Source organism: Cucurbita moschata, unplaced genomic scaffold (assembly GCF_002738365.1).
Source record: "Cucurbita moschata cultivar Rifu unplaced genomic scaffold, Cmos_1.0 Cmo_Scf00001, whole genome shotgun sequence".
Lineage (NCBI taxonomy): Eukaryota > Viridiplantae > Streptophyta > Magnoliopsida > Cucurbitales > Cucurbitaceae > Cucurbita > Cucurbita moschata.
In genome coordinates this window covers 4,144,246-4,162,005 of record NW_019268517.1, presented here as the reverse complement: position 1 = coordinate 4,162,005, position 17,760 = coordinate 4,144,246, and the positions used below count along the sequence as shown (strand labels likewise).

Here is a 17,760-nt window from a genome sequence, read left to right as displayed (position 1 = left end):
TTTTCCCTTGCCTTCTCCTTTCCAATCCTTTTTAATTCTCAGGGTATATAGAAATATATTACTCAAGACCTTTTCTCCCGTCTCTCCAATTTTCTCCGGTTGAATTCCAAAAGTATTCTGTCGTCCCTGGCGCCCAACTACATGGTAGGTGAGATGGGAACTGTCTTTTTTATTACTGAACTCAAAAGTATGAATAGATCTGAAAATAGTCACAAGTCCAACCATGTACAATGATTCACATGCAAATGGTAAACATTTAAACAGTTAAAGAAATTCAAATCAACTTCTTTTTCATGAATGGGCAGGCACATATAAAATTAAAGGCAGGCAGCAATAATTAGAGCGCCATGAAAAATCAAACAAATTTCCTGGTCAAAATTTTGGAAGGGGCGTTCCAAAACAATGCAACAAAACCCATGGGAAAGAACTTGGAAAGACTGTGGCGATAACCCCAAATGTTCTTCACCAATTCCACATACAACGGCATTTGAATGATTATAAACATCGTCACTGGAAAAAACGTCGCCAAATACAACAAACTCACCGTCCACTTCATCTCCTCCGTCTTCACTGTCAACACGATCGTCAATGCAAATGCCATCATCGTGGTTGCCACTGATAGGAACAGCAATTGAAATCCCATCGACAATTTCAGCGGCAAAGTGTAAAGAAAAGCATCCATCTTAAATGACGATGTTAGAACAGAGAGAAACAGAACCAATGAGGTGAGCGCCGTGGCGAGGCCGATGATGTCCATTATAGTGAAGACGATGTAGATGGGTTCAGTGAGGAGGACTGGAGAGCCTGTATTGCTGTTGAGGCCGCCAGGGACAGTGTAGGCGGCGGCGAAGACGACGGTGGAAATGAGGACGGCGACAGCAGAACACGACTCAGAGGTTTTCTTTAGCCATTCTTTCCCATCCTCGAGCAGTTTGTTATGCGTCTTCTCAAAGAACTCACGAGCTGTCCATTTCATCTTGCTGTGATGCATGGTGTAGAGCGCAGGGATCTGAGTTTGCACGCGTTCATACCATTTTAGCTCTTCTTGAAGTTGCAGAGCAGGGCCATGAGTCCCACCGCTGTAGAATTTCGTGATACCCACATGGTGCAGTGCAGTGAATCCCATGTCGTCAATTCTACTGACGAGCCTCGCCATTATTAATCTTCGTTTCAAAATCCAATCGAAGATATTTTTCCGGCGATGTGCAATAGCGACGTGAAGAATGTTTCTGTCTTGTACCGTTAGGTAATCGACGGCCTGAGGATTCGCTTGGAAGATCTCGTCGACGATCTCGATAATTCCATTGGCGGCAGCGAGAAGGAGAGGGGTTTCATGGTGATCATTGTATTCGAAGTCTGGGATTTCTCCTTGGTTGTTAACGGGTTTAGATTGGATTTCTAAGATATCCAGTTTTTCGTTTTCGTCGGAGAGAGAGATTCCGATGGAGTCGATTTCGGTGGTGTCCGGTGTCACTTTGGTTTTACGCCATGAATTATCGATTTGAGCAAGCTTGTTGGTGATGGTTACGCCTAATTTGTGGTGTCGCTTTTTCTTATACATCTCTTTCCATTGTGGCCATCCTGTAAACATCTTGTTGGGTTATAAAATTATTGAATCAAACATGAAATTTGAATTCAGAAAACAGAGAATAAGAGAGACCCAGAAAGATGAATCTCCAAAACAGCCCTGTCAAACATCCTCCAAAATATATCCCTGCAAAATTCATAAACTTACACACATCAACCCCACAAGTTTTAAATTGAATTACAAATCTATCCATTTTGAATATTTGATTTGAATGTAGTCGTTATAAATTAGAGTCAACAACCTGGGACTCCCTTCCAACACTTACAAAAATTGGGTGGACGATTAGAGTTGGTTCCGGCTTCTAAATCACCATTCTTCTTGTTTTTTAAGCAGCAACTCGCATGGTTTTTGGAAGACTCAGAATTTGAGGGCTTGTAATGGTAAATGTCCTCACTAGGAAGCACTGTGATAAAAAAAAAAAAAAAATTATATGATTATTTAATTAATACACAATTTATTATTTTAATACACGTGTAAAAAATAATAAAAAAAAGAAGAGAAGGGGTTACGAGTATAGATAAATGATTCGAAGAAGGTGGGGGAGGATCCGCTACGGAAAGCGAGGGGCATGTTAGCCAAGACTTGAAGAGCCGTTTTGCCTTCTGAATCCTTCATTTCCAACAGCGACTCGTCGAACTCAGCCAATTTCAACGCAACATCTGAAATCAAACCACAACTAAATATTTGAGCAACGTATTTGAAAACACACATAAAAAAGGGAGAGGCAAAGGCAAACCGAATTTCTGGCTCTGAATCACTGCATGAATAATGGGTTTATTGTTTCTTGTAGTCCAATTCCTAGGGGATCGAGACAGGTAATCATCACAGTCCTCCAAGATGAACTTAACAATGTCAAGATGCCCACATCGAGCCGCTCTAAACAGAGGAGTTTCCCCATAAATATTCTCTGCTAACAGATCGTCTTTATTGTAATCGACTAGAAGCTTCACGGCCGCCAAATTCCCGATTGTGGCAGCTTCATGCAACGGCGTGTTTCCGGCACTGTTCCTCCAGAAATCATCGCGCACTGTGGTAATCGCCGCCAGTAAACTCTTCAACGGCTGCTCTTCTCCGCTGTACACCGCCAGATGCAACGCCGTGTCTTTGCTGGTGGTCATTGGAAAAACGATCTTCATTTCCTCTTTTAATTCTTCTTGCACACTCTTCCATTCCTCTTTGATCACTGCCTTGTAAAGCCCTCGCATTACGTCGAACGGACTCATTTTTATATATCTCTCTCGCTTTCATTTCAACAATATCACACACTTCATATATATATATATATATGTTCATAAAGATTCATAGCATTTTGGTTTGCTTCTTCAAGTCGTAAAGCCTTGATTCTGTCGCTTAAATAAAAGTGAACGTAAAAGAACATGTTTCTCTCCTTTTTCTTTTCCTTTTATAACTAACACAGTTTTTAAACTTTTTTACTACTCTCCAGGATGATATGATATTATAAACGGAGTCTTAGTCATTTTTTACTTTGCCTTCGAAATTGAGATTCACAATATTGGTGTTCCGATATTATGTTAGATGAACGCGACTCTCCACACTAGTATCATATTGTCCACTTTGAACCTAAGCTCTCGTTTAGACTTCCCTAAGTTCTCATTATCCATGGAGATAGTATTTCTGGATTATAAACCTAAGATCATTCCTTAAATTAGCGGATATAAGACTTTTATCCAACATTTCAAACCATCTATTCTTTGGTTGCCTTCACACTCATCTCTTTATACTTGGTATATATACTTGGTATATGCAAATGATCACATTGTACGTCTATTTAAATTATTGTACAATTAAGTTGTAATCAAACAGAAGTGAATCATAAGAAGGAAAAAAGTTGTTCCTTCCTAATATATATGTAACTTGTACTCATACTTTTTATAATCCATATTCTTCTTGGATATTGTTCTTGGATTTGCTGGTGGGAGATTGAAAAAAGAATACGAAATTGAGTAATAATTAAATTAATAAAAATATCCTTAAATTTTGTATTTTGTATTTAGTTGTGATCCAACATTCAAAAATTTTAACAATAATTTTAAACTAAAAAAAATATCTAAAAAATAACTTTATTGGTAATTTTGAGCGAAGTTGCTAATACTTTATTTTAAACCTAACTTTAAAAAGTTTCATTAATACCCTCAAAATATTTAAAACAAAATAAGGTTAGAGACGACAAATGAGACTTGTATATGATACATGCTCAAAAGTCTGCTCCCAACCTCGACCAGATTCTTATTTGTTTGAAAAACATGTAAAATATGGAGTGAGTACAAAGATTCAGTAAGTAGCCTACTTATAGGCTCTTACTCGTGTCCTTAAGGTGTGTTAGAGTACCATGCTTATTTTTTGGTCTTGTCATTGTCTTTAGATCTCATTCTTGGTTCTAGTTTCATGAGTGGTACCTCGTATACTTCATGTCTTGAAAAACTTAGGTTTGGATACTTTGTTGCACGGGTGTGTGATAAGCTTATTTAATTCAGGTTCGTGAGGTAGCCTCCAGATTGCTTAAGAATCAAGGTCTTACTTAGAGCTCATCTTAATCTAGAAAAACATCATCAAAATGGGACTTGTGACAAAAAGTTGAACTTCATAGGAGAAAGTAGCTAGAAGTAGACTTTTTCTCAGGTTGTTATTCTAGAGTCTATTATTATTCTCTAATTCATTTTTGCCTATATGAAATATGTTAAATAAATATTTAGAATGGGATTCATTATTAAAGATAAAAAACAAAATGTTTGCCAAAGAGTAAAAGTTCATTTAAAAAATTTAACATAGATCTTTCCAGAGAAGGTTTGATAACGTATGAATTTGAAGAAATTGTAATGAACTTGTGAAAAAAAAAATTACTAATTGCGTAGTGGATTTTCTCAAATTTTTTTTTTTTTAAGTTAATGACATATTACACCTGTAATCTTTCAATTTAACCGACTAACCAATTCCAAAGGAATGATTTGGGATAATTCTATATATCCTAAAAATATAGATTTAAGGATAGTAGTTAATATTGTCTCGTATATCTTGTGTTGCAAAATTGTTGTCAAATATTTGATGCAAAACTTTAAAGAATAATAACGATCCTTCAAATATGAAGGTAGAGGAATAGTATACTACGTAACCTCAAATATTGAGAGTATATGATTAATTATATTTCCTTAGTGGGAGACAATTAATGCGAAGATGAGAATTAGCGTTTAATATATCGTTAGTTAGATTATATTAGTTAAACTAATGATATGACCATTAAGTGAAAAATTAAAGTTTGCTCAGAGTATCGATAGATAATGAGATTTTTTTATTTTGTGTATGGAGTTAAAGATTTGATCTAAGTGATACACTACTTGTTATATAAATTTAGAGAAATTTACGTTAAGATCAATTTTACCTTAGGTCGTGAAGGATGATATACAAGCTATATATATATATATATATATCTATATATCTATATATTTTGTTCTTAAAGCAACCAAATGACTTGTATGACTATAATAATATCTTAAATATTTTAGAGGTGTTTCAGAGGTGATTTAGTCCATCACGATAGTGATACAAAGACTAATATTAAGGAAATTATAAAATATCAACCTATAGAGAATGATATTGAGAGAAAAAGCATCTAGTATCACTTTTAATGATAATTGTTTTGATTTATATAAAATATCTCTCTAGACTAAAGTGTTTGAGAGTCACTTAGAATGTCTAGGATTACAAGACATGTCTCGTCTTCTCTAGGGTAAGTGGGAGAACATGTTGGGTATAGAGTATGCCCTAGGACACCTGTCTATCTCACCAGCTTTAGTGCACAGGAGATTATTAGGATTTATGCCCTAGTCTCATAATTAATTATTTAGTTTTTAACAATAATTTCTATTATTTTATTTATAATTTAATTGTTATTCATGTTATGAAAATCAAACGTTATTAATGTAATCTTGAACAACATTTGGTTGACATCCAAGAGAATCGTGTTCAAATAATACCTAAAGGGTCTATGTATATGGTTAAGGTTGGGTACCTTATCCTGATAAAACTATTGATACGACCCACTTTGTAATTGTTACAAATGATTTGATCGAAATCGTTCATGTGAAGACATGCAAGTGGGGGTATCCTATATAATGGGTTTGTATAAGATTGGACCGAGAAATATTTAATATCTCTTTATAAATCCGTTAATTGAAAAAATTAATATTTCACATGATGATTATATGCGACTCGATCTTAATCTTGAGTCAGTATAAACTCCTGCCTGCGAGGGATTGTCGTTTAATTTACATGGGTGAGAATGACTCCTTTACATGATTCAATATGTCTACCATTTTGGATACTTGACGAGTTGGAAACATAATATCATGGGATGAAATTCACTAATTTCCATATAAGGAAATTAGACATCTTGTTCTTTTAAGTACTGATTTCTGGATTTGAACGATGGGCCCACCTTCTCATTGGCCCAACAGAGAATCTTTTGTAATTTTCTTTCAAGCATCTCCCACAAACCTTAACCTTGTGATCAAGTCATAATAAAAATGTGTGGAATATGAAGAATTTTTGTATAGTTGAAATATATCAAGTTGCAAGGTAGAGTTTCTATAAAAAGTAGAGTTATTGCTCTCATATTTATTGCTTTGTTTTAATTCTTAATAAAAATTAAAACAGTTCCCAATGCTTTTCTAGATGAAGAGTCCATTCCCTTTCATGTATTACCGGACTCCAATAATAAAATTACTTACTGAGTATTTCTTAAAATACTCAAACCACGTGCTACTCATATCTTTCAGGTAAAGACAAAATGCCCTTTGCATAGGTGACGGTGATGTTGGAACGACCATGAAAGCTAAGTTAGGATAATAGTATACATTGTTTTTCCTTAGTAGCTCATAGGAAGTTTAGAGTTTTTATTTTCGTAATGGAATTTAGGTTAATGATTTGGCTATGGTACTTTTATTTCTTATTTTTAAATTAAACTTATAAGTCCATGACTTCATTTAAAAGATTTTATTAAGTTTCTATGTGCATGTTTGAAAAGTCATGCATGTGTGACGTCTGTTTTAGATTAGAAAATTAGAGGCATTACATTCAATTAGTGATTCGGGTTTAAAATAGAAGTTTGTCAAAGAGATTTGATTTTGAAGCTAACTCCGAACTTGCTTCCTTTCTTTTTTTTTTCTTTCTTTCTCCTCTCTTTCTTCTCCTTATTCACAAAATTGATTGAGGAATGCAAGGAAAATGAGAAATAAAAAGAGAAATGAATTGGGATGTAGGAACAAGGAGAAGAGAAAGTGAATTAAGGTGGAGGAAAGCGGAAGAAATGAGGTGAAAAGGGGTAAATAGAGAATGTGGGAAGAGTGTGGTATGTATATATATATATACATCATTTGACTTTAACAATATTTTGTCCCAAACATTACCTTAAACTTGGAATAACCAACTTGGAATAACTTGGGTGCTTCCCCCATCATGTTGTCCTCCTATTTTCATGCCACCTCCTCTAACTTACGGTTTTGCCTACCAATGTTTACGTCTCTAATGAGGTCCCTACTTTTATGGCTAAAATTTGTATGGATTTTTCATAACTTAGCTCTCGATCTTTAATTAAAAAAAAAAAAAAAAACTCAATCTATCACATGGGTCTCGTCCAACATGTCCTTACAAAGCATAGACACGTAAAACATGTTGTGCATGGTAGAAAAAATGGTGGCAACCTCAATCAATATTTCGTCGGTCTAATTTAAGCTAGAATTTTGAAGATCGTGATGAAGTGTGGATTTAACCTGTCTTTACATATGAACTTTAAAATACCTTTCATTAGTGTCACCTTAAAAAATACCGTGTCACCTACTCCAAATTTAATATTTTCATATCTTATATTGGCACTTTTCTATCCACCCTAAGGTGTTCGTATTTTCATCCTTATCTTCTACACGACCTCATTGATAGTTCGAACCACTTTTAATCCTAATAGTTCGAGTTCACCTTCTTTGTCTCAATATACTAGAGACCTACATTGTTACTCACGTTAGTTTTGACCAAGATATTTTATAAAATAATGCTACATTTTATATTCTTGTATTCTTGGGATGAAAAACTTAATGGGTGGAAGGGTATTTATAGCATAGGCTTATCTTTTTTAACTTAAAAAAAACTATCTAGATTTAAAATATCTAAATATTATTTCCTAAACTTGCCAACTTGATCTCCTAAATTTGCTATACAAATTAAATCTTAATGTTAATAAATTAACTATCATAGACAAATATCAAGGGGAAAAGAAAAATAATTTGTCAATTCAATAATTAGGAATATCTCAATATTTATAATATAATAAATATTAACATTTTAATAGATTGAACCTATTTATTTAAAAATATAAACTTTAATGCTAAAAGTATTCCAACTATATAAAATTCTTAGTAATAAAGTTATGGGAAATTTAATTTCTCGGATGGTTAGTAAAAATACCATTTTTAATATTAAAAAACAATTTTTACTTCAACATGACTTTAAGTTTTATAAATAAATTGAGGCTAAATAACTAAAATACAAGCACGTGGAAGCTCATTTTTAGAGGTATTAGAAAAGGGGGTTGAGAATCTTTTTCCTCTTGAATCAATCACGTCAATTCAAAACCGAATTCACATTCATATTTTGGTCTTATTAGATTCCTTCCATACTATTTGTCATGAAATTCTTTTTAGTTTAATATGAATTAGCTCCGATCATTAACAATTATTGGTTGGGACGATCAATCGTATATCTTCACAAATGGTGAAAAAAAAAACTTCTATTAGTATTAACGGTGAATGTAATGAAAAATATAATATCAATGATGTGGATAAAAAATACGAAACAAAATAAACGATACCTTTTTTATTTACCAACGAGTTAAAAATTCAATACGCGACTCCACTGGCAAATACACATCTTTACATAATAGTCCTTATAATAGTCCTTATAATTGATACTAAAACTATAAAGAGAAGACAATTTGAGTAGGGCACGTGGCCCTATGTGGATCCATCCTTGTTTTAATACCCCACCAATTTAATGAGAGCGTCTTGCAAACACTACCATATGCTTGTCTCTCCACTTCCCATCTCATTTTCAGTACCTTTATTCCAATACATCCAAAAATGGCCATATCACAATTTATACTTTAGGCCAAATTCTTGTGCTTCGTGAATGGAAAGACATAATAATTAATCTCCCAAATCTGTACAATAGCAATAAAGGAAAGTGAGACCCCCAACACTTTTTTCCTCTTTTATTTGAAGCTTGAATACGAAAGAAAATAAAAACTCTGAGTTCGATGGGATCGTTCAAGAATTATATCCTTGTAAATTATTGATAACTTTATATTTTCATCTTTTGATATGTATTACATAATACAAAATATAAGTTTGAGTTATTAAATACAAAAGCGAGATTGAGAGTTGGGAAAACAAAATATTAGATAAAAAAAAATTAAAACAGATGTCACACGATTCTGTAAGGAAACTAATGACTCGGATTTATACTTCTCTATGGCTACACAACTCTAAATTATTCTCGTCCTCGACCAACTGCTTAGTTGATATTTGAAAAAGAAAAACAATTAGAGAGACTATAAAATACTTAGTAAGTAGTATACTTGTAGGCTCTTGATCAAATCTATGTACTATAAAAGTACCATAACTCTAAGATCTAATCATTGAGTGTTGAACACAAGTGGGAAACACTCGCACTCTACATTAATATCAATCGGGAAAAGATTACAAGACACTGTATAAACTTTTGCGCTTTGTGCTCTCGATTTTGGGATGAAAACCTTGGGAGGTTGAATGGATATTAATAGTGTTGGGTTTTATGTCCTAAAACTCATAGTTTGTAAACAAAGATATATTCTATTTTCAATAAAGTTATTATTAATGTTTATTCAGTAAAAATTGTTATTGAATAAAGTGAACTTTACGATCATTAATCTAAATCCAATAAACTAAGAACACTCTGGCTATAGTATGATTACTTGAACTATATGTAGAGACATAAGAGGGGATCAAGTTCAAGTATATAGTCAAAATGATCTATAGTATAAGGATAAGGCTGAGTACCTTATTCTGGGGACACTATGGATGCGGCCCACTTTTGTATATGATATAAACAATGTGATCACTAAATTGTACATGTGGAGACATGTGAGTGGGGGTGTCCTATGCAATGAGTATTGCATAAGATCGGACCATGAAGAAAACCACTCTCATTTTATAATGTCGTTTACTGTTGAGACTGATTTTCTTTTCATTCGATAACCTAGGTAACTCGGTTTTAATCCTAAGCTAACCATGAACTTCTGTTTATTCGGAATTATCCTTAGATTTGCATGGGTGAGAGTGGTTCTAGTTCGCCGACTCAACAGTCCTCCCATTTCAGGGGTAAGACTGGGTGAATGGCTGGGGACTTGGGGTGCAAGACGGAATTCACTCCTACCCACTTTTAGGGATAGAAGAAAGGTAGTTCCCTTAAGCACTGACTCCAGGTCTTGAACAAGGGGCCCCACCCTCTCATTGGCCTGAGAGGGATTCGGTTTACTGGTTGGACTACAAACCAATTGTTCATTAGAGGATTAGTGAGACATAAGGAACAAGAAATAACTTCAGGGGTAAAACGGTAAATTGACCCAGCTCTAGTTACGAACAACCTGTGAAGGATCGACTTACTAATCATGGTTATATGAGATGGACAGAAATATATCTATAGTGAGGGGAGTGCAACTACTAGGCTATAGTGGAGTGTCCTACTAGTTAACGAATGTTGGTTAACCAGGTTAATGAGTTTAATCGGTTAATCTTGGATCGTTGGAGCCCATGATCTATAGGTCCATTAGGTCCCTCTGCTAGCTCATATCGGACTAAACCATAGAACAGTGTGACGAGTGAGTTTGAAGTGTTCGAATTCAAATAAGGGAATATGCGTTACATATATACGATATATTTAACCGCAATTTTGTTTTATTTACGAATTAAACAAAAAGAGAGAATCTGAGATATTTAAATAAGATTTAAATATCTTAATCAATTATGTGTCGGAATTGATTGGGATTGGCATTTGAATTAATATTAAATATTAATTAAATAGTTTAATTAATCATTTAATGTTACTTTAATTTGAAATTCATTATTCAAATTAATTGTTGAATTAAAATGAAGAAAGTCAAAATGTTGACTTTCATCTAATGGAAAAATTCATGTTAGTGGAATTTTGAGGTGTCAAAATTTGGTTTAACCAAACTTGCATGTTTGCCAAATAAACCCCACAAGTTTGAGTGGAATTTTGAGTGTCAAAATTTGGTGATCTCAAATTTGCATGAACATGCTAACATGACTCTTTAAATAGAGTGATCATGATACATGGAGGTCTTCTTCATCTTGGTGAAAAACCTTGAGAAAAACCTCTCACAAACACTCTCTTCACATATACAAAATCCCTCCCAAGTTTAGTCACTCACCGGATTCCACAATCCCGTTCTAAGGCCGGAGGATAGTGGAGAAGACACTAGTGGTGGTTCGAAACCGGTTCGTGAGGCAAAAGAAGTTTGAACTACAAAAGGTTAGTATTTAAACTCATTAAGTTTTAATACTTATGAACATGCTAGTTATTTACAATAAATAATTGATGTTCTAAAAGTGCCTAAGATCCAAATTGCTTCCGCATGTATTATATTAACACCATCAATTGGTATCAGAGCAAGTTTTAGGCACTTTATTTACATTAATTTGATCATGGTGGGTACCATTTCATGAATGAAATTTGTGGTTGCTAAAGTGGATGGTTTATGTTTTGGCATTTTTTTTATGCTTCCATTTGATACAATTATTGTAATAAGCCTAAGGCGTATGGGCTTTAATGAATGAAGAAAGGTTTGTAATTTTTATGGAGTCATTAGAGTCCATTTTAGGTTGTAATTGATCGAAAATTGAAGAGATAGCAAGCTGAACCGAAGAAGATGGAAGAGGCGGTTCGGGTGTTTTTTCTATCGTTGGGGACCAATTCAACGTTTTTAAAGGTTGGTTCGCCCAGTTCATGATCCTCGGAAGCGGCTCAAGTTATTTTTAATTATTAATGTAATAATTTAGTTAATTGCTTGCTTTAAAATGCCAAAACCAACCCACTTTAGTGTGTTTAATTAATTATGCATTATGAATGTATGTTTTAATTAAATAGAAAATGTATATGCATAAAGTATGTCATATAGATTTAAAATCTCACCATAGGCTAAGCATGTTTCATGCATTCCAAGTATGTTATAAGTGTTATAATGTATAGTATGCATGTCTTAGGGTTCCATGAGTGATAGATATAAATTGTTATATTATTGCATGGAATGGATGATTATATAAATTGTTATATAAAGCATGTTAGATGCATGTTATAGGTTATTTTCAACGTCATAAAATGAGATAGACGTTAAAATCTATAATAAAGATAAGTGCATGCTCACTAAGGGTTAAGAACCGAGCACGATCAATTTTAACAGTTAAAATAGAAACACTTAGATAAGGAAAAATTTGGAAACAGGGATCCAGCGGAAATTTGGAATACAGGAGAACAAAATTAAAAGGGCAACATAGTAAATATATATAAAAAAAAAGGAAAATTCAAGAATTAAAAACAATAAACTAAATATAGAGAACCACAAACTAAATATAGAGAGAAGTAAATACAGAAGAGTAAGAAGTAGAATAACTTGAAATAACTCTATACTTTTTTTCTTTTAGAACAGTAACTATGGAAAATAAGATTGTGAATAAAATATAATTATAGATATATAATATTTCAAAACTTTGAACAATGAGCCAATGTAAATTAGAAAAATAATTTACAAAGTTCAAACTTGAAACTGATGTCTTGGGCTCACATAGGTTGACTTGGATTTCGAAGGATAGACTCGAACTTTCATAAAGAATATATTCGTGATAACAACTTAAGCTAACCAGGTAAATGGCCTTACTATCGGCATGATTATATTTGATGTTGACACGTGCTTGTGGTTCTGCACGTGTCATATATACTGATATGTGTGAATTATCTGTAAATCGTTATGCTTATATTATGTTTATGTTATGTTATAATATGTGAATTGTATGATAATAATTGTGGTACGATGTGTTCAAGGATATGTTTAAGATAGAATACGAGAAGGATGCACAAAATGAAATGTAACGATAGGAGTAAGATACGTTCACGAAACGTTAAGGTTAAGTTACATACTGGAGTGCTATGGATAGGAGAGATTGAGGAAAGAATATAGTTAGAATATGGGTAAAAAGGGATAGGTTTGTGATAGATTGATAGAACGATAGCGTTAGGATATGTTCCTGTGATGATATGACTAAGGTACGTTCACGTAATGATATGACTGTGATAGGTATAAGAACGTTAAGGCTATGATAAGTTAGGGAACGATATGAGCACGAAGTGTTTACGATATGACATGTTTATGATACGATATATTGTGATAGGATGTGTTATGTTTAGATTGTTTTGTGTGACCATTGAGGTAATTGTTGTATGAATTGCACGTTATAAAATGACATGTTAAAAGCATGGAGCATTATGTTATGTTTTCTAAATTGTATGTATACAACATGTTATGAATGACATGATATCATTATAAATGAAATAAAATGTAACCCCATTAGGATGGTGTATGATACGTAGAGTGAAAAATGAGAAATGACATGTTAAGCATGAAAGATGATAACAGAGTTATATACATTAATAATAAAAGTAGAAATATTGGGGACCTCGTGCATTATGTGTGCTCATGCATTTGGGGGGATACCTCTATTTCATCACAAGGGTACGGACGCGTACATCCAATGGCAGGACAACAATCGTTATGTTTTGCATAGCGCTACCGTGACGGTTACTAGTTCTAACAGGTGTCCGGCCTAAGGAGCTCCCAGAGTATGCTCGCCCAACCAAGAAAGTGACCCAGCGGTGTGCGAACTAACTGGTGAGCCCATACTCGCACGTATGGGCTGTGTGTAGAGTATATGGTACACGTTTAAATTACCTGTTAGGACAACACTGTAGGAAAATGGATTGAAATGATAGGTCCCGTGATTGCAGTCGCATGTTCTTGCATTTAACCCCCAATAGTAGGGTCACTTACTGAGTATTTTTTTTTTTAAATACTTAAGCCATGTGTTACTACATTTTTTAGGTTAAGGCAAGATATCCTTGTACGGCTGACGACAGCATCGCAACTCGAGACCATGGCACATGCATAGGATAGTGGTATTTATTTTCTTAGACTTAGGGTAGAATAGGATGCTTTTAACCTAAACGCTTATTTATTTTATTTAGTCTTTTGTTGTGTCATTTTAAAGATGTTTTCGAAACAAGTAAGTCCATGACTGTGTTTTAAGATAAAAGTTATGTTTTATGAAATTTAAATGAAGTCTTTCGCATTCAATGTCTATGGTACGTATAAAGTAGCGACCTTAAATTAAGTAAATAATTTTGGGTTGTTACAATTATACCCCTAACTTGAACGGTTGCTCATCTTTAAGCAATGATTCATCACCTTGTCTCACAAATGTTAGCTTCATAAAATTCCCTATTCCAATCTTTTTTTAGATTACTTCCACCTTGTTGCCTAAACTCGACTTTCTCTTCATATATTCTTCTTAAGGTTATTAACCAAAATGCCTTACAAAGTCCCAATTCCAAATTTTCAAGCCATTCAAGCACATGGCGGCTCTATATGGCACCTGTTCCAAATCCCTTTCGATTCTTGACAAGCTCTTTCTTATCACCTGAAAAAATATGAGGGTATTAAAATGAATACAAAAATCTAGTATGTAGTAAGTAGTCTACTTCTAGATTCTTAATCGTGTACATGAGATATACTAGAGTACCCACTCTTTGATGTCATATTATTGTTCTTGTTTCAAGAACTTAGGTCTCTAGGTTCCCTAGGTTCCATTACTGAGTTCTTTTCATGGTCGGGTTTAAGGACCTTAGTCTAGGGTTTTGAATTTTTAACCTTGGTTCAAATCCAAGAATCTTGGTTCCAAGGTTTTGAGTTCTTTGCCATGTAAATTTGGATCTTAATCCATGTTTTAGTTCTTATTCTTGCTTTTAGTTCTTTTTCTTGATTATTGTCCTTGTTTTTGTCTGGGTTATGGGTTATGGCTTCTTGTTCTTATTCTTGTTTTTTGTTTTTGTTCTGCTTTATAAGAGATTTTCCTAGAATTTACATTATAAGATATGAACCTTAACCTTAACCTGTGACCAAGACTTAATGCATTTTACATGACCCAGTCTAAACCTACATTTAAGACTTCATGCGTTTCAAGGGAGCATTCTTATAAAATATCATTTCATATAGAGGTCATTTAAGTCACAAATTGGCCTTACATTACTATAGGTGCATTTGGTTATTTTACCATTTATCTTTTGGTTTAGCTTGTTAGATTTATCCAATAACAATCAAATTTCATACCTAACCCTAACATGTCACCTTATGCCTTCTATTAAAATCTCGTATTATTTAGAGGTGATTTAGGTCATGAACCGACTTTAAGTTACCATAAGGGCATTATGATCATTTGTCATCGTTACTTGGTTTAGCTCCTTAACCTCATCTAGTGACCACCAAATCTTGCATACAACCTTAACATGTATATTATGCTAGAAGTAAAATTTAATGAGCAGAAAATTTTATTTAGTGCATTACGTTACAGTTACTTGATTTTAAAGCAAAACGATTGGTTTAGATCCTTAACACATGGTTCTTGACTTAATTCTTCCATAATCGTTTAAATATTACTTAACTTAAGGTTCATATTGAAATCCAAGAAATTTCTTAGATTGACTGCCTATCTCATCATTGACGTTTAGGACCTCCGTTATCGAGCTTCCAGTAATCGAATCATTCCAAATTTTCTTTGATATATCTATCTTTGAGTCTAATTTTTAGAAGCATCAAGAATTTCATGGGAACACGTCTACAAAAGGATTAATTTTTTAAAAAATCAAGAGATGTCATAGTTTTGGATTCCTTCATAAATCTTCTTTCCATTCCTTCATAAAACTTGAAGATTATGTTGCAAAGAGGAGTGAGGGTCAACCAAGAACTAACCTTAGCATGGGCGGTAGCCAAATTCATAAGCCTCGAAAGTTTGCCGAAAAATGTTACTCTTTCTAGAGAAGAAATTTAAAAAATTGTTATTGGTCAAAATATTTTGTAGGAATAAAAGCTCGCTCTGATACTAACTTGTTAAAATAACACCCACGAAACTATGAAGGAGATGCTGAGAGGGGGAGAGACAAGGAGACAGAATTCTGAAAAACCTTTTTCTATTGCTCTATACTTTTTGTTCTCAGCACTTTTGCTCTTTGCTCTTTTTCTACCCTACAAAACAAAGTAATTTATAGATTTTCTAAATGCTAAAAAGGGTGGTCCCATAATCCTACTCTTTTTAGTAATTATTAGCCTTTCATTTTTTGTATGACTCAATTTCAAAAACTTACTAAAATTAACTGAATTAAAACTTATTCCAACAAAACTCCCCCTAAACTTAAATGCTATATTCAATGATTCCACCTGAGCCATTTTCTTTTTCTCGAGCTCAGTCGTGGTTTCTTCAATTTTCTCTCTTTGTCCTCGAGCGACAAACTGAGCTTGTTCTTTTCTAATGAGACTTCATTTGGAGCTATCGAGAACAGCCCATTTGAGACACCAACTCCTCATTTCTCCTGTTCTCAACCACGCTTGACTCAAACATCATAACTTCATTTAGTTTACTCAATTCTCTTCACAAGTCCACAATGACATTTTCAACTTCCATTTTTGCTTCCTCCATTTCGACTTTATCAGGAGTGAGTATCTCAATCGTGTATCGTAAATTCACTGTCTCCTGTTGGACTCGATTCAGGTTCACGTCGAGTGAGTCTCTTTGTTGAGTCAGCATCTCTATATCTTTCTCCTCCTTCACTAGTTCGTTCACTAGAGCATCAATCTCCATTAACAAGTCATTCTCTTTCTCCACACCTTCTTCAACTTTCTTCACAAGTTTAGAGATTACCTTCCCATTCTCTTCCTTCTCCTGTTTGACATAGGAGGAACTCTCACTCAGCTCAGTCACTTCGAGTCTCGCACCGCCTCTTCAAAGCTGATATTTTCAGCATCAGCCATAAGACATTCAAGGTATACCTCATTTGTTTAGTCATAAAAATCTCACAAATTTCGCAATTTGGGTTGTCGTGGTTCATCTTCATCATCAAAAATTTCTAAGTCTGTTGGTGCACTTGTTGGTACAGCGACTGATGATTCTCTAACTTCGATATTGACTTCCGTCGAATTGTTCTAGTCCCATTCGTTTGCTTCATTTACTCGCACATCGCGACTCACTATCACCATCTTGCTAATCAGATCAAGTAGTTTGTATCCTTTTGTCTTCTCATCATATCCAATAAAGATATACCTTTTACTTTTGTCTTCGAGCTTCATTCTTCGTTGATCTAGTACATGAGCATAAGCCACACTACTGAATATTTTGAGATGAGAGATTGTAAGCTTTTGTCCGCTTCAAGTCTCTAGTGGTGTTTGATCATCTAACTTCGCATGTGGATATCGATTATGTACGTAGATGGCGCATTGCACTGCTTTTGCCCAAAATTCCTTCGGCATCTTTTTGCTCTTGAGCATTGAGCGAACCATGTCGAGAATGGTCCGATTCTTTCTCTCAACCACACCATTTTGTTGAGGGGTGTAAGGTGCAGTTAGAAATCGCCTTATGCCTTTCTCCTCGCAGTACTCCATGAAAGCCATCGAAGTATACTCGCCACCTCTATCGGATCGTACAGCTTTGATATGTCTACCAGTTTCCTTCTCCATCATTACTTTGAACTTTTTGAACACCTCAAATGCCTTGGATTTTCCTTTCAGAAAGTAAGCCCAAGTTTCCGTGAGTAATCATCGATAAAGGAAATGAAATACCTCTTTCCACTGAAGGATTCGGGGGTAATTGGTCCACATATATCTATATGGATCAACTTGAGAGGTTGTTTAGCCCAAAATTCATCCTTCTTTTGAATTGAGGTTCTCGCATGCTTGCTGAGCAAGAATTCTTCACAAAATTTTCCTTCAAAGTCCATGTTTGGTAGCCCAT

The 17,760-nt window shown here is 34.2% G+C and overlaps 2 protein-coding genes across 2 annotated transcripts; both read right to left on the bottom strand.

Annotated features, from left to right (window-relative positions):
- Positions 1 to 275: 275 nt before the first annotated feature.
- Positions 276 to 2,822, bottom strand: LOC111446049. Its single transcript, XM_023084688.1, has 5 exons — positions 2,325 to 2,822; positions 2,098 to 2,247; positions 1,854 to 1,991; positions 1,661 to 1,714; positions 276 to 1,581 (listed from the first exon to the last, which is right to left on the bottom strand). Exons 1-5 carry the CDS (start codon positions 2,809 to 2,811, stop codon positions 356 to 358), a joined length of 2,055 nt encoding a protein of 684 aa, XP_022940456.1. The 5' UTR covers positions 2,812 to 2,822; the 3' UTR covers positions 276 to 355.
- Positions 2,823 to 16,404: 13,582 nt separating this feature from the next.
- LOC111453868 lies at positions 16,405 to 17,486 on the bottom strand. Its single transcript, XM_023095151.1, has 2 exons — positions 17,235 to 17,486; positions 16,405 to 16,695 (listed from the first exon to the last, which is right to left on the bottom strand). The coding sequence occupies exons 1-2, from the start codon at positions 17,484 to 17,486 to the stop codon at positions 16,405 to 16,407; spliced, it is 543 nt and encodes a 180-aa protein (XP_022950919.1).
- Positions 17,487 to 17,760: the final 274 nt, after the last annotated feature.